Source organism: Lipophrys pholis (genome assembly GCF_963383615.2).
Source record: "Lipophrys pholis genome assembly, chromosome: 19".
In the NCBI taxonomy this organism is placed as follows: domain Eukaryota; kingdom Metazoa; phylum Chordata; class Actinopteri; order Blenniiformes; family Blenniidae; genus Lipophrys; species Lipophrys pholis.
Window position 1 is genome coordinate 9,756,806 of NC_137647.1, and position 19,979 is coordinate 9,776,784.

The following is a 19,979-nucleotide window of genomic DNA, read 5'->3' on the forward strand; positions in this document are numbered from 1 at the left end:
TTTGACAATACCCAGCTACAGGCATGTCTGTACCTAAAAAGGACACAGAGCGGGCTGGTTGGAAGATGCAGCTTCTTTCAACTCACCTGCTGAAGATAGTTTTTCCACACCAGAAGTCCAAATTGTCGGATGACAGCCATATTGAACGTTCAAAGGGGAACGGTCCTTTAAGCTCTCTAGATGGGTGGAAGACAACATCCAAAAAAAGATATTAAAAAAATTAGTTTGATCAAATCAATCAAACAACTAAGGAGGACTCTGGACTCTCAGTTTTTGTTTACCAATAAGAGAAAAAAACAGAAGTGCAGTTGAGCAATCAACTATTATAAATACACTGAGTGGGTTTAGTTGTGTTAAGGAAATGTACACAATAGGACAACATTGAACAGCTGCTGAGAGGGGGATGACAACAAAGTTCAAAAGTAGTTCAAGCAACTGTAAACAAACTAAGGTGAAAAAGCAGGTTGGTAACAGCCACACACATTACAATGTAGAGTTCACAAAGGAATGCAACATGATAACAGTCTGGAAGCTATGTTGTCTTACCACAAAACGACTAGATTATCTGCATAATCACGTTTACAGATCTATAAAGGTGGCGATGTTTATAAGGTGACCACTGATCAACTGTAACAGGATGATGGTTTGACTCACTGGGCTCATAATAAACATATTTATTTTTATAATCCAACTTTAAAATAAATCCCCAAGTCAAGTGGTCACACAGGAATAATCAGTCCTTCACGGAAAACAAGGTGTGTTTTAAATTAAGAGCAACTGTGTCTCTATTAGTATGATGTTGCCATCAATAAAACACATAATTAGCTCAGGGACGTGAACCATTTCCGACTGGATACCGCCCCCCTCCTCTCTGATTGGTCCAAAGCGACCATTCTGACGCTCTGATTGGACAATCCGCCTGCCCGTCAATCCCCAAGGCGTCCCAGTGAATGCAAATAATGGAGAGGAGAGACAAAGCGAGGAAATAACCCAAATATTATGTGCTGACTCACCCACACAGTTTCACCTAACGCTCATATACCAACAACAAGTACCCACTGAAGTGACATATAAGGTTTCCGTTAATAAACATTCCCAGTTACCTCAAAAGTAAAGGTTTTGGCACATGGACGTGGCGAGCTGTGGTCTTCCTCTTCTTCCTGGCGACGGGAAGAACTAGTCCTATTCGCTCTAAACCGACGCGAGAGGCATCGCTGCGGGGCTCCTTCCTCCGCCGGTGCTCGGTCGCATGGGTGAAGAGGAGGACGTGATGCGTCCGGCCCCGGGTCGAATCCCTCCGGTCTGCTTCCTGCTAGCGAGGCTGTGACATTGCACCAGCAGCTACTGCATGGGCTCGCGAAGGCTCCGTACAAAAACGCAGCGAGAAACGTCAACAAAACACGTCACGTGAACAGGGGGGGCGTCACGTGATCCCACACAGCTGGGCTTCAATACAGCTCCAGGCAGCATGGAGTGTGTATGCAGAGGTTCTGGTTGTTGGTGCTTTGGGCTGGCAGAACTCAAAATTAATGGAAATAAAGTCAGTAAAGTCTCTCTTCGATATTTAGACAACCAAGTATGTGAAGAAACTTTCTACAAATTCAGCACGAGGCCGATTCCTGCTCTTTTTAGCCACATTGCACAAACAGATATGAGATATATTCATGACATTAATAGATTATAACTTTTAACTTCCTAATTCCCATCCATCCATCTTCTATATAACATTATGAAATACACTGGACCCAATCCCGGGTCATGAGCAAAGTCCATCACATTCCATTTACATTAACATTGAAGTGTATGTTTTTAGACTGTTGGAGGAAACCAGAGTATCCTGAAGAAAACCCACACACGCACAGGAAAAATATGCAAACTCTATACAGAAAGATGCAACCTGTATTCAAACCCATGATGTTTTAACTGAGGCGAAAGTGTGAACCTCTACATCTTATAATTTCATACCTGGGTGTTTATCTCCTTATTTCATCCTTCCTCTATGAAAGTTTTACTTAATTTTTTGCTGTTTTATTACCATTCTGCTTTATTCACTTTTAGGGGCCACTATAATCTAAAACTAAATTTTATTTTACTTCTCCTGGGTTTTACTTGTACCGTGCTTTTACAAATACGAACATTCATACATTTCACTTGTTTTCCACCATTTAGCACCTCATTTCGTCCAACTGTTTTAAGTATATATTGTTTCATTGAGCTCCTGCAACAGCTTGAATTTGTTTTTTTGATCTCCAAACCCAACAGTGTGCTCTCGGGCAGTCCTAGTATTTTTTTTTTCCTTGCAAGCGTGCTTTTTGAAGTCCCAAAAAGAATTAATGGGAAAAGACATGACATGGTTATAGTACCAAACTTCCTGATCTTTCACCGTATTCAAAGGGTTAAATCAGACCGCTTTAATGAAGTGACAATGTAAACAAAGCATGATATCTTGTTTTATTTGAACTCAGTACAAAACTTACATATTCACAGGTGTATAAAGAAAACACTGCACAATACAGAAACAACACTGCCTTTTGGAATGAAGCAAGGAAAAAAATTCAAGTAATAGTGGCATGTTCTTTTCTCTTCCCCCATTTATACATATCAGACTATATGTACACAAACCCACAGGAGAGAACCAGTCCAGAGTAACGGTTTAAAAAGTATTTACAGTCAGTCACAATCCTTTAGCTATTATGTGCTCAATGTCCTGAATCAGGCCCTTTGTATTTTGTTGCATCAATTAGTGTCTATACATCCACTTGTGTGCAAGACAGAAACTGAAAATCAATAATACTTCAGCTGCGATTGTTCCAGCATAGAAATGTGGATTTTAATACACACACAATATGTGATGATTAATGTGCTCAACCTATTTTAGATGGGGGAGAAAAAAAAGTAAGACAACCATTGTTGCTAGGTGATTCATTTTGTGTTGAAGAGCGGTTAGATGACATACTGAGGTTTGGACGACACATATTGAGCTCATGATCCTACACTCCGCAAACTGCAGACCTTAATGATCATATCGTGTATTAATACCTTAACATTAACATCTATCTGGTGCTCCTAGTGTGCTTTTGGTCCAAATATAGACCATTTACATACAGCAAAACCAATGTATAGTTACAAGACTATGAAACGACTCACTTCACAATTGTTTGTTTTAAGTAGATGCCCCTGAAAACACAAATGCCGCCACCACAGTACCTTTGGCAAACACGGAGAAGGAAAAAAAATAAAAAATAAAAAAAATAAACCTTTAGCAATCAAATCTTTTAGGATTTTGCTGCAAACCATTTCATTGACTGAATGGCAGAAGTCACCCATTCATAAAATTCACCAAATACAAGACAGATTCTTGTACTGACAGTGCACATCAGAGATTATGGTCACAATCACAGTAAATTCCCCCTTTACCTGGAATCCAGCTCATCAGGTTTCATTTCTTTTTAAACTAAGCTGATCTGAGATAGGTTGTTGTTGTTGTTAAGCCACTCTAAAACAATGAAACTGAAAATGTTGTACCATGGTCCTGAGGGAAGTCAAGTAATGTTCCAGTGGTTTTATAGCTGACGGTGGACCTTGTTATTTGAGGAGGTATATTTATTGCTCCATGCCTGTAAACATGTAAATGAAATGTAATGCAACAAAAAGGCAAGTTTCTTGGTAGGTTTTTCCCTTATGCGTCTTTTAACTCAAACGTCTCTTGATCTTCCGGCAAGTGAATAACCAGTGCAGACTGACAAAAGAGGAACAACCGGAACAAACAGAAAGTGCTGGAGGGGAAATCACCGAGTAGCCCGAGCCCATTCACACAATCAAAGTCTATTGGCTCAGGAACCCTCCATTGTTAGAATACTTCTCTCCATCGTAATCCTCCCCTTCTCTTCCTATCTCACCTCCGCTGTGAGCCGCCACGTTCTTCCTCTTCACTTGTTTGCTGGAGCCCCCCCGAGGCCTCTGCATGGGCACCAGGAGGCGAAAGCCGGGCTGGGCACTAGCAGAGGCCGCGCCCATGGAAGCCGTAAAGGTCTTGAATGTGCAAGGCATGAGGGACGATGAAGACGAGGAGCATGTGGATGAGGGGCTGACGCTCTGAACGGACGAATATCCAGAGCTATGAAAATCTACAGAAGCGGAGAGGAGTTTCTTGCCCGGGAGATCTTTGTCCTCCTCTCTTTCTGCTTCACAGAAGCTATCTTCATCGCTGGACAGAGCTCGGCAGTGCTCCCGTCTTTGGTCGGCATCGGGTGTTGGGAGCAGCTTGATGGTCATCATGGAAGCTGTGAAAGAAAATATACAATGTTGCTTTGGACAAGCCATTTCCATGAAACAATGAATCAAGAATTCCCTAAATGAATCCTCCACCAACTACATTATTTACTTTTGGTAAAATACACCTTTCGAGGCCAACTAGTGATTACTCTCTAAATTATTTCCAAAACTTACCATCCTCATCCTTCTCGCCCTCGCTCTCCTCCCTGTCCCCCTCATATCCAGAGGAGGAAGTGTCCAGACTCCAGTCCAGGATGTTGTCGACCAGGCTCTTCTCCTGATTGGACAGCTCTGCTGTGGGTGTGGCCACAAAACTGCTCCTGTTGGCCTCCATGTTGTCGTCGCGCCTCCTTTGGGAGAGAGTGGACAAGCGACGGGGGTTACAATGACTCACAGGAGCATGTCGCAGATGGCACAAACAAACGCCTTCTGGACGAGGCGCTGTACGGGTGGGTATGCCACGGCGCACAGGAGGCCGAGCCACGACCAGGACTGGAGGCGGGGGCAGTGGTCTGTTTCCCCGTTGATGCATTGTTACGCACAAATTCTGAATCACACTAATATCTGTGCACCAAACAGCAGAATACAACTTTTCACCAGATAATCAATATGAGCCAGACTTCACATTTCATTGTGTCTACATTGAAAAGCAGAAAGAATTTATTTGGTTGTGTTTCAGTGTATGATGTCTTTATTCATTTTAATGATTAGTTATTGGATTTAACTTATTCTGTTGTTTTGTGGCAGAGATGTTAGAGCAGTGAGCTTGTCACCAGAAAAGTAAAGTACTATATAAATAATTGGATGAAAGATTTCAGCAGTCCTATTCCCATTTTCAAAGTAGACACAAACAATAAAAAAGATTTTTTTTTTTTTTAAAGGTTTTACAGGAGTCAGAACAGCTGATTGACATAAGGTAAACGTGCAATAACAATATTATTGGCAATAAATACAGACACTGATGGTGACTTGTTTGTTTTAAGATGTTTTTCTATCCAGGAACTGCCATTTCTTATGCCATTAGTGTACAAGAACTGCAAATTGTTTTGTGCTTTTAAGTGTAGAACAATTTGACGATTTTAGTCACTTTTTCTTGATTTACGGGATTCTGATCTCTGGCTTGTGGCCGCCAGGTATAGTTGTCTATCAGTTAAACGCGATATGATTTTATTTAGTTAACTGAACATTTTGTGTTCTTTCATATCTAAAATTCTGTCATGGATAATGTGCGGAAACGATCGATTACATTTTAGTCAGTCTTTTGCGATATGTATAATGTGCACGATGATATTGCAAACACAATAAAGTTGTGGCACGTTATGCAGGTGCAAAAATGCTGTGAGCTCAAACTAGACCTACCTCTTATTGGCGTTAGAAGGAGAGGCCAGGAAGGTGTGGATGTCTGTTGGCTGACCTGTGGGACTGAGCGGCTCCATCTGAGGCTGCTCCTCAGGAATCTCCAGGATTTGAGAAAGCTCTTTAAAGCACATCACCTACGTGATGCCACAGGAAAGAAATTAAAAAGGAGCAAGCGGTGAGAGCCAATTAATCATTGTGGGGCTCTTTTGGAGACCAAAATAATTGGAACACAACGGAAAGCGAAGAATTACAAACCTCCTCTTTGCTGATGTGCTGGTAGGCTTCGTCTTCAAAGCGTTGCTTGACACCGGTGAGAGACACATGCCTGTAATCCTTGGGAATATCTTTGCTGAAACTGATGAGTGAGAAAGCAAGGGGTGGGGGGGGGGTTGCAGAACGAGAGAAAAAAACAAGCTGAGTTTTATCCACCAGTATAATCAACTCTTCGGGGGAAAATCTTGTTACTTGTCCATTTAAGAATTATAGTTTCCCCATACAGTGCTCACCTATTAAAATGACTCACCCTGAGGCACGTTTCAGTAACTCAGTTGGTGATTCACTGATGGCTTCATACACCATACATCCCTATTATATTCCTACTGTCTTTATGGCACTGTAGCTCTGTGGTTTGTGCTCCCCTAAAAACCCTAATGACCATCCATTTTCTTGGTCACCAGATGTCATAAACAATCTTATATCTAATCAATGTGTCTATACAAGCATGCTGAAAACAGCCAGACACATCACCAAATCAATTCTTGTTATCCGTTCGCGAGAGAGAAAGCACTGTGATCCATCAGTAGACGTCAGGGTTACATGATCACATCTGAAAAGGGACGAGATCCTTTATAATATTGTTGTTTTTGGCATTCCTGGAAAAATAAATGTGTTTTTTTCTGATTCCACAAAAAGGTTTTGAAAATGTATGGCGCAGACAGTGTTCAGCTGCACAATTAAAACAAATCAATATGCATGTTATAGTCAAACTGAACACCCTCGGTTATATGACATCAATGCTGACATTTTAAGCAGGGATAATGAGTAGTGGAAATAAAGCTGCACCTATTATACAAAATAAATAACTGTAATTGAGTATCAACTTGCTATAGGGGATGATTTGAGTCCCCTTGCATCAGTCGCACCCCTCCCCGACATGACAAAATACTAGTGTTCATTAATGTGAATAGGGGATGCATATGTAGGCTGTTGGGAGTCATGGGATCACATGGGGGAAAAACCTCATGTCATGTTGCAGTTAATGAACACTGGCAGACAACTACAGAGAAAACAAAGGTTTTGAACAGTGAGTTCTTCATATTTCACAGTTTAACCAGGCGTCTGTATATACTATATACCATGAACAGCTTGTTTGTGTGTGCATGTGTATCTGGCTGCTCCTCAGCTAGGTTTACATTCCTCTTAATGCAGTAAACATCTGAAGTTCCAAGCATGACGTCACACTAATGGACAGGACTGACATACACACCCCTCCGCATAACCGTATGCAGGTGCTACAACACCTAATGTGTTAGAATAGAGTCGTGCCCTGCCCCGTACGCGGCACCCATTCACAGACAAAATGTTATTAGTTCCTCTGTACTCATTACTCTGGAATATAGTGGACTTCCACATTTGTTTCCAATTATTTTCAGGAGATGACATTTAAATCGTGCAAGCTCATTTTAATTTCATGAAAAAGCGGTACATGCAGTCCGACTTCCCAATTGGAATCTTTGTCAAAAGGTCATTATACTTGCTTGAATACCAATCCAGTCACAACACAACGAGATGCTCACCACTTCATATAAAGCAGCACAGCAAAGGGCACAAGGTCCTGTTTGGAGAATCCTGTGTAGTCAGCCAAAAGGGAGGGCCAGAGGGGAGCTGCGGAGGAGAACACGCTGTAAAAATCTGTTTGAAAACATTATCTGCGCGCGTTGAAAGGGTGAAGCGATGCAGTGACGGTTATCACCATAGTGATGCAGCGCCCGGGTTAGCAGCAGCGCTGCGCAGGCCAATTTGGCCGGTGATGGCGAGGCGAGAGCCGAGTAGAGCAGCGACAGCTCGCAGATGTAGCTGAATAGGTGAGTGGTTCGTCTCTCCAGGGGGAGCAAAGAGAGTAGCACCTCTCCATAGTCCAGCAGAGTGGGGCTCTGAAAGGGAGAGACAGAGCAGAGACCACTATATCAGATCTTGTTTTCCCCATTACAACCTAACAATTCTCCTAAGCACCCATATAGAGAAGCAGTAATTGCACTCACCCTGATGTTTCCTTCCAGCACAGACACGACCTCTCCCATCATTCGAACAAGGTCCTCATACTTATAGGTGTTGTCTGTCAGCCAGACAGCTTCACGTATTGTCAAGATCTCCTTACTCATGTAGCTGAAAATAAAAAGACCAAACGCGGTTGGAAAAGCTTTTAATGCACAACGTCTTTGTCTTGAGACAAAAGGTTCCCCCACAAAATCTACTTAAAAACTATTTACAACCACGTGTCTTTAAAAGAAATGGTAATTATGCGAAGGGCAGACAGGAGGTTGGCATGTGTGTCCTTACCGTGTACAAACTACCATGCAGGCGATCCCCAATAACTGAAGGCGAGCCTTGGGGACCGAGCGCAGAGCCAAGTAGCGGTCCACACAGTCCACTGTCACGTGCAACGTCAAGCTAGAGAAGTCCTTCATGGTGGTCACCTCCACGAGCCAGTCCACCAGGATGTATCTAAAACAGACAGAACAGTGAACAGTGAACTTTCACGGTTGGGAAGAAAATGTATCAAACCTTTAAAAATATATTGCGTTTTATCATGTTTGATGTAAGCTTCGCTATTCGTCCGTCTTCATTCCTAGCCTCCATTCTAACACATCTCTTCTCAGGGAAACTTCTGATTGGCTCGCTCATCCTGCTGTATGCGCTCTTTTAGTATAGTCAACAAATGAATCTCAGATGACGGAAACTCAGCAGGCCATCACAACGGCCAGATTGCCTGAGCGTATGTCACTCATCGCCTATAATAACGTCAACAACGCCACGAAGGCGTTTCTGCTTTTCTATACCTCATGTTGTCCTTGATGCCTCGCCTGAAGATGCACGGAGCGCAGAATCGGGACGCTTGCTTCGAGGAACTGAAGAGCTGGGCGACCAGGTCAGAGCAGGCCTTCGGCTCCAAACCCAGGGGATTCCCACTGCTGCACACTTTGGCCAGCGACAACTAGGAAGAGGAAATCAGGCACATAGTCAATGCTATGACGTATGGGAGTGTATTTACAGCTCGGATTGAGAATGAAAAAAAAAAAATAATTAAATTTAAAAAGCAATATGATGGAGCACTGCTCTAATTTACTGCTTTATTGAAATAGCTTGACATTCAAGTGAGTCATTTTTATGATTCAGCGTGGGGATGAAAAGAACTGCATGACTACAACTGTCAAGCCCTCTTGACACAGCTTGATGACATTTCAATGAGAAAGAAATTCCCCATTGATCAGGGCTATTCGACGAAAGGGAAATAAAGAGAAAAGGAACAAATGCATAACAAATAATAATAAAAAAAAAAAACTGTTAAAAAAGACAAACACTTCCCTGTTTTGGAGACCGCAAATTGAAAAAAAAAAAAAAAAAAGCAATCAAAAAACTGAAAATGCTCCGTTAACCAGTTCATTTATCTGCAATCACACACCTGCGCCTCCCAGCATCCTTTGCCAGCGTAGTCCCTGAGCTTTCGTATACACTGGAGGTACCTTCCCGGATCTGCTATCTGAAATTCAAATGATTCCCACAAATAACAAATTAACCGTGAGGCTTTGTCACTTCACACAGTCACGAAACTTTTTTCTACAGTTAATGAAACATTGACTGACATAATCAGCAACTGTGGTGCATATTTTTAAAAGAAAACTAACTTTATGACTTACAGCTGCCTTTCTGCTGTGCTCCCACAGCAGATAGGAGCTCTTCAGACAGCCGGCCTGCGAGGATTCTTCCAGCATCGAAATGGCATCTGAGCGTTTTTCATCCCCCTGGAAAAGAGACGTCAACATTTTGACGTGTTCGTGATACATTTTGGGGAAACTGTCAAACTGCCTTAACAGAAAGAAGAATACTATGCATGACAACTGTGACTAGTTTCTTGTCCCCCGCCCACAAGGACAAATCAATACATCTGAATGACCAGCGGAACGACTAGTAGAAACTAGACAAACCACAGCCAGTTTTAGTTTCACACTCACTTCAAACAGCTGCAAAACTCTGGCCAAGCAGTACAACAGGGGTCCCCTTTTCTCCTGCAGGGAAATGTGAAAAGAAGAACTCAAATCCTGCACAGTGCATCCGTACACTTCAAATCACAGCAGTCATGCAAATTGACTTAATATTCACTCCTTACTCTGTGTTGTGCTGATTTAACAATCTGACTAAACTAGTGAAAAATCCAATGTCGTTGTGCGGCAAGTTTGATTCACCGAATTGCCTTTTTTGCGTTTTGTTTTTGTTTTTCCTGTCAGTGGTGAAACCCACCATGTTGCTATCACACTCGGCCTTGAGACGATCGAACACCACGGCCTTGCAGCAGCTGCCAGTGGGCGACCACGGTGGTCGGATGAACACCCAGATGAAGGGATCCGCTGCCGGAGAGCGGAGGCTCTCTGCCAAGCTGAAGAAGTGGGAAGCCTTTCGACCACACACATCCGCTCGTCCCTCGTCACTCAATAATGCTGGAGGCGGGAAAGAAGGCACAAGTGGAGAGGAGGTGTGATGATCACTCGAAATTGGCGAGAGATTAGAAACCCCATTCAACCAAAATGGACAAGACTAATACGACCACAACCAAAACAAGTCAAAAGTCTTAAACTTACGTCCTTCATTGTATAAATATGCAATCCCAAGCTTCACGGCAGCTTCAAAATTCCCCTTTTCAGCAGCTCTGTAGGGAAAAAAATACAATTACAGTAAAAGCCAACACAAGCAACTTGACATTGTTTATTCAAGTAAGAGAACTATACCTTTCAAACAGCCATAAGGAGTTGGGGGATGGCCACTTGTCTCTAAAACTGACCCTGGCCCATACACTGGGATGGTTGTCAACAATGTCCCGGAGCTGGGAGTGAACCTGTGATAAGAGATTCATATAATTAGTCCCTCAGCCGAAGACGTATTTAAAACGATCGTTTCATCCCTCGAGCGATCAGCGCAGGTGGTGGAAAGATGCCGAAGAGACACCACAGTGGGGCGGGACAACGCGTCCACGTCAGTGGTCGTGTGGTGACGTTACAGTGAGTGCGGTGTGTTTACTCACTGCTCGGATGGACAGAAGATCCTCCGCAGAGAGACACTGGAGAACACAGAGAATGACCTCCTCGGGTAGAGACAGTAAGGTGAGGGCTGAGGATCGCTTACGAACTCGTTTCCGTGCTGGAACCGAGTAGCATTTTAAACAACGGCAGTGGATAGCTGAAAGAAAAAAATAAATAAATACATTACATGTTAAAATTTCATATATTTGACCATATTTGTTCACATCAAATGAAAAAAAGAAAAGAAAAAAAAAACACCTCCAAACAACCAGGAAAATAATTGTGTATCAAAGTCAATGTTGAACAAGGACAGTAGATTAAGAAAAGACTGAAACTGAAGAGGGTGAGGAACACTTATGGGTGCCTTAATGTTTGTAAAAATGAATATACAGATGAGTTGGATTACATATGACAATCCCAAATTTTTGTTTTTTTAATTTCAAAAATGTTTTATAACAATGAAAATGCATTTTTTTCACTGCTTTGTTGTTACAGAGGAGCTGTTTTGGATAATTATATTAATTAACAATAATAGGAGACAGTGTTGTAGACGTTTTAAATCTTCCTAATTCTTCCAGGCATAACTTTTACAAAATGAGTGAGCAGGCATAGTATGTGTGGATGTATTTACACATTTATATACTGTTAATATGTTCATTTATAATCATGAACATGATGACAAGGCATTCATAGTGTATGAACACGTCTTAAATAAAAACTGAGGGCCACATTTAGGTTCTACACAAAATCACGAAAGCATTTCTCAGCTTAGTGCAAATTTGGCAAACCAATTCTCACATATATGCCGAGCAAATGTTTACTGTTCATTTAACTCAGACCAGGGGAGGTTTAGGTTTGTAGACAGCCTGGCACACCAAGGAGAAGGGTATGGCTCCACATTCAAATCTACTAACAGGCCAGCCACTCACATGAGTGAAAATGCTTCTGTTTTTTTGGTTTTTGGTTTTTAAAGGACGACTCCTTGGACTTTTTAAAATGAGTATATAACATGATAAAATGATGTTTGATGGCATTGGCAGTCATGTAGCGACAGATTACTGCTCTTCTGGATGCGTAAAGTGAAAACCAAGTGAGCGCCCAATTTTCCCTCCTGCGGAACAACACTGGGGACGTTATGTCACCACAAGGCTTAATGATTTGAACACTATATGTTGATTATTCCTGACGGGAATCCACTCGAAAACAACTTGCAAAGTGGTTTTAGTCGTGCGGATGAAGAGAATTTACCTTTATCGGCACAGTAACCAGTAGTTAGTTAGACCCGTTAACGTTTGTGATGGCTACTGCAATATCAATGCCATTCTAGTTGAAAATGCAACAATACATCACCGTTTCACAAATTACAGCAACACCTTCAGACAGTCACGTATTTATACTAGCAGGAGTAATTTGATTAAAATGACTTACCGCCTGCTTTCATTGCAATAAGCAGAGATCTCTTCTGATAGACACAGCAGCGGCGGCTTGGAGAAATACAGCGAGATGTAAGTGATGTGGTGATGCCTGGAAGCGTAACTTCTTTTACAGGAAAAAAAAAAAAAAAAGCTAAATACCAGGCTTTCCAGTGCTGTCTCGTCTCTTGATGAGGCGCTCAAGTTAGTGAATATGTTCACAGTTTGTTGCCTCTTTCCCTGAATTCAAATTCAAGCACGCGTCCTCGCGTGTTGGCCCCGCCCCAAAGACCCCGTGGGACCGCCCGCGCTCCGTGTTTAAACTCCGCATTCAATCTGATTGGCCGAAAGCGATGACGCCCATTTGGCCCATATGAGCCCTCTGATTGGTCAGTGTGGCATGTGACTAGCGCCTATTGGTCAGATGGTATAAACTGTAGAGTATCGGGCAATCATTGGGCAGTGTAACGCCATTTCGAAGTACGCGCTCGCTGGTAGAGAGGTGTGATTGGGAGACGTGTTTATGAAGAATGTCCTCAGAGCCACCTTTTGCTTTGAATTGTGGGAAACGTAGTCAGAGCCGAGCTCCCGTTTAAAGGTACCACGTTTAAAGGGACAGGCGCAGAGCGGATGCTCCAGCATCCAGAAAGGTAATTCCCACATCAACGACATGAAATCTTAAAGTGCACCGAGATATGCAGAGATATGCATCATTGGATTTATTTGCATTTTTCGTTTGGATTAATGCTACTTTGATAATTATATCCAAAAGACATAATTGGTGCCATAACATCCATCCATCCATCCATCCATCCATCTATCCATCCTTCCATCCATCCATCCTTCCATCCATCCACTTCCTCAAAACCGCTCTATCCAGTTCATTGTCACGTTACGGTGGAGTCAATCCCAGCTAACTATGGGCGAAGGCAGGGTACACCCTGGACAGGGCACCAATCCATTTTAGGGCTAACACACAGAGACAAATTATTACACGCACAGTCACATTTAATTTTACCATAAAGCCTTTTTATTCCTATATCTTATAAGAAATTAAAGTACAATACAGAATGAGTATGAAACAGATACCCATATTTGGTCACTGATTAATATGGATTATAAACCCGTTTGGTAAATTTAAGTGTTGTATATACGTTTTGACTATGAGTGTGAGGACCTTGGTTAGTATCCTAAAGCATCAGGTGCAAAACTACCCAAGTCTACAGTGCAACAACTTGCTGTACCCTTGTGAAAAATAAAACAGGGAGGAGCCAAATAGACTATAATCAAAGTACATGTTATTATTTAATAGTATTGTCAGAGAAGGGCTTGAATAAATAAAGCACAATCTGAAGTAGGGTTATATTAGTTCATCATTTTAGGTGTCACTAGGGTTAACACCGGAGGTCACTTGATTTCTTCTTTTCAGTTGAGAACATTGTATATAAAAAAACCTTGTAAAAAAAAAACAAGAGCTGCTTGCCTTGTCAGATCTATCACAATTGCCAATTTCAACAAGGCCGATTTTCATTGAACAAAAAGCTACAAATGATAGCCAGACAGATTTTCAGATTGTAAGTTTGTCAGAAAAAGTGTCTCTATTGGCAATGGATACAAAGTGGTTATTGGACAAAGCAGACGGTTCCAATGGAGCTAGATAATGGCAGAAATATCAATATTAGCTAGAATTAACCCAAGTGGGCTTTATGAAAAAGAAAAAGAAAAACGTTGAGCACAAAAAAGGAAAGTTCTTGTCGAAGAAACATTATTAACGTTTTCCTCTCAATGGCACACAATACGAAACCGTTGAGTTTGTTTCCTTGTCCTTTTGCACATCATGCACATAATGCAAGTATGTGTACAAACCCCCCCACCCCCATTCATCTGACAATATAGTATGATGATAATATGCATGACCAAGCAGAGGTGTAAATTAACAAAAGCAACGACTTGCTTCGGCCTGTGTAGCAGCTATCTTTGAGGAGAATGACACAATGATTAACAACACTGTGTGGGTGCCTCATTGTGATGAAAGCACACTTTCTCAGCTGAAAAGAGCAGTCTTTAAGGCCGGTCCTTTTGAAGAAGATCATCAAGCGGCAGAGTACACTATCAGTAGTAATTATTTGTCAGGTACACACTCTCTATTGATCAGCACATTACCGACCTCGTCACTCAGTTTCCTACACACACAAAATGATGTGAATGTAATCTTTACCACACAAACGCTGAAGAACAAAGGAAAAGCCATAAAAGGTTCAAATGATATTTTATGTAATTTGAAAGAGCATTGTCTCAGTATTTCTCATTTTTATCCTCTGTAAAAGTAAAACTTTGATATACATAAAGACAATGCATTGCCTTTATGTTTTTAGATTGTTTGGGACAAGTCTTTCCTGTAGAATGTGGTACTCCCGGTGCAGTATGATCAAATTATCGTGCAGCTGACTGACAGGGCAGAGGCTGTGACATCCTTAACTGGATGCACTGTTTCCATAGAAACCCCAACCAATCTCAGCCATTTTCTCTGTGCAACACAAACTGGCCAGTAATGGCTAGGGACAATGAAATAGACAGTGCTTTGACCATCAGCACAAAACAATTAAAGTCATAAAATCACACACAAATGAACTCACAAAAACCTGTTTTGTTGCCTACTGTCCATTATTTTCTTGTGCAATTTCAGTGAAGGATGTGTTATTACAAAGGTACAGTGAAAGCAAATCTGAGCAATGAGGAAGGATAGTGATTCCACAACCAAACCCTTGTAAAAATGAATCATTTTGCGGGAATGTATGAAATAATAGAAAATTTGCAATCTCTTCTTATGGTGCTCGTCCAGAAATAATCAAAATTAGGTTGTTTGGCAGTTAGTGTAATGTTAGTTGGGTTTTCTTGAATCTCTTCAGTGATTTGATCTAACATTGTCTTATCATATTTGTTTATACGTCTTAGTAAAAATGATGAGAATATTCACACTCAGCCTGTTTTTAATTTGACTACATCGCAAGGCATGTGTAGTTACCCTCTGCTCCGGTTTCCAAAACAGACGTCATAATGTCTGAAGCAGAATTGGAATGTATTTTCCATTCCACCACAAAGGTATCATTTGGAACCAACGGGCAGGCAGTGACTAATGACAGACAGATTTGTCTTTTGGACAGATGCTGCTGATTGAAAACTTAAATAAACAGCAATAGAGTCATCAGGCCCCAGATGGCTCCAATACAAACTTCACCATGTTAAGCTGTTCAGCCCCACGCATATCTCTGGCTATAATTATTCAACAGATTGTCCCTTTGTGTCATTTCAAATTTTAAAAAGGCCAAATGGTGCTGAAAGCTTGCTTTAGGAATCCAGTCATGGAGATAGAGAAGCGGAGGAGTTGCTCCCATCTGGTTTCCTGTATTCTGCACTGACCCCAGCGGGTCAACTGACCACTTCCCCCCCTTCAGGACTTTGCTCCGGCTGGCCTCCCCACCCCTCTACCCAGACCTAAACACAGATCCCGCCAGTTTCCCAGCACTTCCCAGGGTATATGACACAAATGAATCTTTCAAATGTATAATATACTCATGTTAAACTGTCAAAGCGACAAGTCTTAACAACAGTTTAAGTTTTAATATTTTGCCAGTAGGGGGTGTCATTTATTCTGAGTGATGCTGACCAGTTTGTTTTCTTAACAACCAAAAGCTCCCATATGTCTTTTGAAAACTGAACAAGTCCTCCAAACTGGCAGGGCAAAGAGGATGCAAAAAAATATCACAGAAGACGTTGTTTATGTAACATTTATTTAATACAATACATACATCAACCATTCAAATGTATATGTCAGTAAAAATATACAGTACAAATAAAAAACAATCATATGTACAGCACCAATTATTAGAGGGCACACAAACAAACATATTTTGCGTCACTCACTGGAGTGACAAACAGCATAGTCAGACAGCATGACTGTCTTCTGGGAGAGGGACATTAATTCCCCGCAGCAAGGAGAGGTAGATTTCCACCCCCCCCCCCCCCCCCCTTTTTTTTTTTTCAGAAGGCAGAGGGGAAATCACTTCACATCTAAAAGATAAAAATCTAAATTTCTGGTCACTTTCTATGATTTTTCTAGTGTCAGCATACTGGCACAATGTAGCTTAAAGAATTGAGAGTACATCAAAGCAGCTAAAACGTACTACATTATCACTGTGTACTACACACGTGAATTCTTCACTGATATATAAGCCAAAGGAAGAATCGAAGTGGATGCACTTCCCTTGACTTGCTCCCCCCCCCTTGCTGTTCATCCAAAATAAAAAGATTTGTCACTTTTTCACATTCTGTGCCATCTGCCACAAACGGCATCTGTATCCACAGCTCTTCTGCCTCCTTTCCTAACCACTGCGCCATTAATTTCCTTGTAAATAATTCAGCAGAAACATTTATGAGGATGGTTCACTTCACTACTTGCAGGTCACATACTCCTCATGACGTGAAAAAAAAGCTTCTACCTCTAACCCAGATCTGAAGATAGCAAACGGCGATGGTGACGGCAGAAAGCGTGCCACATCAACATCATCCATACGTAATGTACTGTAATTGGACATCTGCTCTCCGTTGCTACAATTTGGATGACACACTGTAAATACTTGTGTTTCCTTTGATGTTTACTCTGAAAGGTATTATGATATGATACCCGTTTGTATGCAGGCGTTTGCATGCGCATCTATGTTGTTCTAGCTTTACATTCATCTTCTTCACCATGTAGTCCAACCAAAACTCCCAGGGCACTGGAGCTCATCACAGCCGACAGTAAACGAAAGGCAGGATACATCCAGGAGGGGTCACTCAGTTATATCAATTCTCATTTTGTCGATAGATAAAGACAGGGAGAAGACTTCCACGACTTCTCACTGCCTTTTGCAGTCATTGATTAATTCCCTTTGCAATAATGCAGTTCTGTTCAGGACGGCTGAGCGCAATCTCACCACAGGGGAAGCTCGCCATCCCTACATGAAAGTGAGAGCAATGACAACTCAGGATCTACTTTTATTCAACACAATTGAAAATGATCTGAACGACAATCAGAAAGAAGGGACACCTTAACGTGTGCTTAGAAGATGACGTTAGCTAATGTGTGTCCATGGAAGCAGGCAGATAAACACGGCAATGCAACTGGGAAGCTGGCCTTCAACAAGCTCTTTGGCATTGTGGCACACTGACAAAAAGGCAATCAGTCAGACAGAAAGTCAGAGCTGCCCTCTTTCCTACAGACACACTTTCCCATAACGTGCATGACTAAACTGCTGCCCAGGATCATGTGTCCGTGATCAATACCACCTCTCAAGGGTAAAGAAGGACAAGTATGGAGACCTTCCTGTGGAGAACGCATATACAGTAATCCTGCTTGCTTCCATGCCGGCTGTACGTGTCTACTGTGCTTCTATGGGGATGTTCGTATCTGGTGTTCGTTTAGTTATATGAAAAAAAACAAATGCTTAAGACAAAAAGGAAAACGTAATTGTGTATCTCATCCTGCAAGACCACACATTAACAGAAATCACCTATTCACAGATGTGAAGCTACATTCATTCGCTCTCCAGGAAAGTGCCTACAAGGAAACCTCATAATCCTTTAAAGCTCAAACATTAGTCAGTCTTCTTTAGAACAGGCTTGTACCCTATTTTCAGGGACTAAAGAATTAAAAACTAATTTAATTTCCTTCCCTTCATAGGTGATAAGTAATCCAATTTCTTTGGCATAGCCTGATGAAAATTATATAACTACAGTATAAGGCTCACATTTAGGAGTGTTGGTAATAATTTGTGTGTCAAAAAGACAGTCGAGACTTCTCTTGGGGGTATATCACAAGTGGAAAATGACTGAGCAAGTAGGAAAGTGAACGTGTAGGATACATGGCATGTGATAGATTTGATGAGTCCTTATTGGATAAAGAGAGTGTAAGCGCAAAGGGGAGATTCTCAGGAGTTCAGATGGAAACCGGGGAATGTGACAGAGCTTTTTTCCATGAGTGCTTGCTCAAGGCACACAGTGGGAGGGGGCCGTCGGGGAGTAGGATCAGCCAAAGTGTCCCCTGCAGAGGCATGTCTCCTCGGGGCGGTATCCTTCAGTTATCCTGTCCTTTGTGGAGTTAAGGTGCCCAACGCAGACACTCGGCTGGGTGTAAATACTCCCGTATTGACAGGAAGGCAAGCTAATAAGCAGAACATCAGAGCTTCACGATTCTCTTATGTGAAGCTGAAGCTACAAAAGGCCTTTCAGAATGTACTAAAAGCTTTACTTGCTTGGTATGGACGTGGCCATATGTGCAAATCTTTTGTTCCTTAGTAGTAAAGTCCACGTTCCAAAAGTCTCTCGGTTTACCTGAATGGTGATTTGAGCACGCACAAACACTCTGCTCTTTCCCCAGCAAGTCCTCTGCCCTCTCCAGTTTATCGTCCACACAGATGCCAGCAAGATCCAGCTGGACTCAAGTTCCACTCTCCCATTGCGTAAAAAAAGCCCCCAACACATTGCTGCAGTGTCACAGGACGAGTGAATGACGTTGGCCATTGACGCGGGTCCGCTGCTCTTTCAGCTGGGTATCGGGTTGCCGTCTTTGGCCCACTTCTGGCCTCTTGGAGTCACCTGTCCTGGTCAGAGGAATGCTGTGACTGACGTGCCCAGTGACGCCAGCATTGACTCCAACAGCAGCTCTGCATACGGTGTTAGGTGTCTGTCTGAGCTCCCAGTGTAACTGCTCGTACATATGTCAGGGAGGACTACGAGGACCGATCCATGCGTGAAAATATGCGTGCAGTATGCGTTGCATATTTGAGTGTGTCTCCTCAGAGGTTGTTTTGACACTGGACACCTGCTGTCTGACGATAAACGAGTGTGTGAAGCATTGATGATCCCTCGTTGCCAATCCTGAAAAATCTGGTCCAGACCACATAGACTAATCAGATCTTCGAAGTCCTGTCTATACATCCTTCCACTCTCTATGGTTATTTGACCCAAGCTATCTATATTATAAGCTGAGCCAAACTTTATGATAAAGAATAGTGAGGATTTTGGGCTCGGGAGAAGGTGAAGCAATTGCTTTGTGCTCCCGGTTCGGGCCATGTCTGTTTTTGAGTTCCTATAACTCCTTTCCCCATGTGCTTCACAGAGGACACTGCTCTGAAGTGAATGAGCCTGCCTCTTTCTTTTTTCTTCTCTTCTTCTTGTGGACAGTCCAACAAGCGGTGGCCGTCAGCAGCAGGAAAACTCCCATGACAAGTAGTACCACTGAAACGACTTTAGTCTGTGGAAGGTCATTATAAGTGTAGGTAACCCCGGTCCCTGCTGCTCCAATAACCAAAGAAATGATTCCAAAGGGAAAGATGCAGCGGTACCAGGACTTCTCCATGCCGCCGGTGGCCTGAGACAGACGCTCCAGCGAGGACAGCACCTCGGGGACTTTAGCACCTCCTGTCTCAAGGGACTGAGCCTCCTGCCCCGGGTTGGTTTGGGACTGTGGTTGGCAAGCCAGATGGCCCGTTGTACAGCCCATCCTGAGTGTGTGGGCTGAAGGATCCTGATCAGATCAGCAGCGCTGGTTTCTGGGATCCCACTTGTAGTCAGTTCTGGCCTGGAGAAACAGAAAGAG

At 42.4% G+C, this 19,979-nt stretch overlaps 2 protein-coding genes across 2 annotated transcripts in view; both read right to left on the reverse strand.

Moving 5' to 3' along the window:
* Positions 1–1,371, reverse strand: part of abca3b (ATP-binding cassette, sub-family A (ABC1), member 3b) — a 38,225-nt gene extending 36,854 nt beyond the window's left edge. Inside the window, exons 1-2 of the mRNA XM_080487787.1 lie at positions 1,104–1,371; positions 87–176 (exon numbers count right to left, since the gene is read on the reverse strand). Coding sequence (XP_080343913.1) covers positions 87–140 — 54 coding nt within the window. The 5' untranslated portion in view covers positions 141–176; positions 1,104–1,371. The remainder of the gene's footprint in view (positions 1–86; positions 177–1,103) is intronic.
* A 1,058-nt stretch (positions 1,372–2,429) lies between these two features.
* On the reverse strand, positions 2,430–12,633 carry ccnf (cyclin F). The gene is made up of 17 exons (XM_080487291.1): positions 12,357–12,633; positions 10,931–11,085; positions 10,638–10,744; positions 10,491–10,558; positions 10,153–10,349; positions 9,867–9,920; positions 9,552–9,656; positions 9,317–9,394; positions 8,694–8,848; positions 8,194–8,358; positions 7,896–8,019; positions 7,607–7,787; positions 7,431–7,518; positions 5,890–5,989; positions 5,635–5,768; positions 4,450–4,625; positions 2,430–4,283 (listed from the first exon to the last, which is right to left on the reverse strand). Exons 1-17 carry the CDS (start codon positions 12,367–12,369, stop codon positions 3,826–3,828), a joined length of 2,358 nt encoding a protein of 785 aa, XP_080343417.1. The 5' UTR covers positions 12,370–12,633; the 3' UTR covers positions 2,430–3,825.
* Between the last annotated feature and the right edge of the window lie 7,346 nt (positions 12,634–19,979).

Coding starts and splice junctions, on each gene's coding strand:
- ccnf (XM_080487291.1), bottom strand. Junction 8,020..8,193: donor TGCATGGTAGTTTGTACACG/GTAAGGACACAC, acceptor TTTTATTTTCAG/CTACATGAGTAAGGAGATCT. Junction 4,626..5,634: donor CCTTCTAACGCCAATAAGAG/GTAGGTCTAGTT, acceptor TCTCTCCCAAAG/GAGGCGCGACGACAACATGG.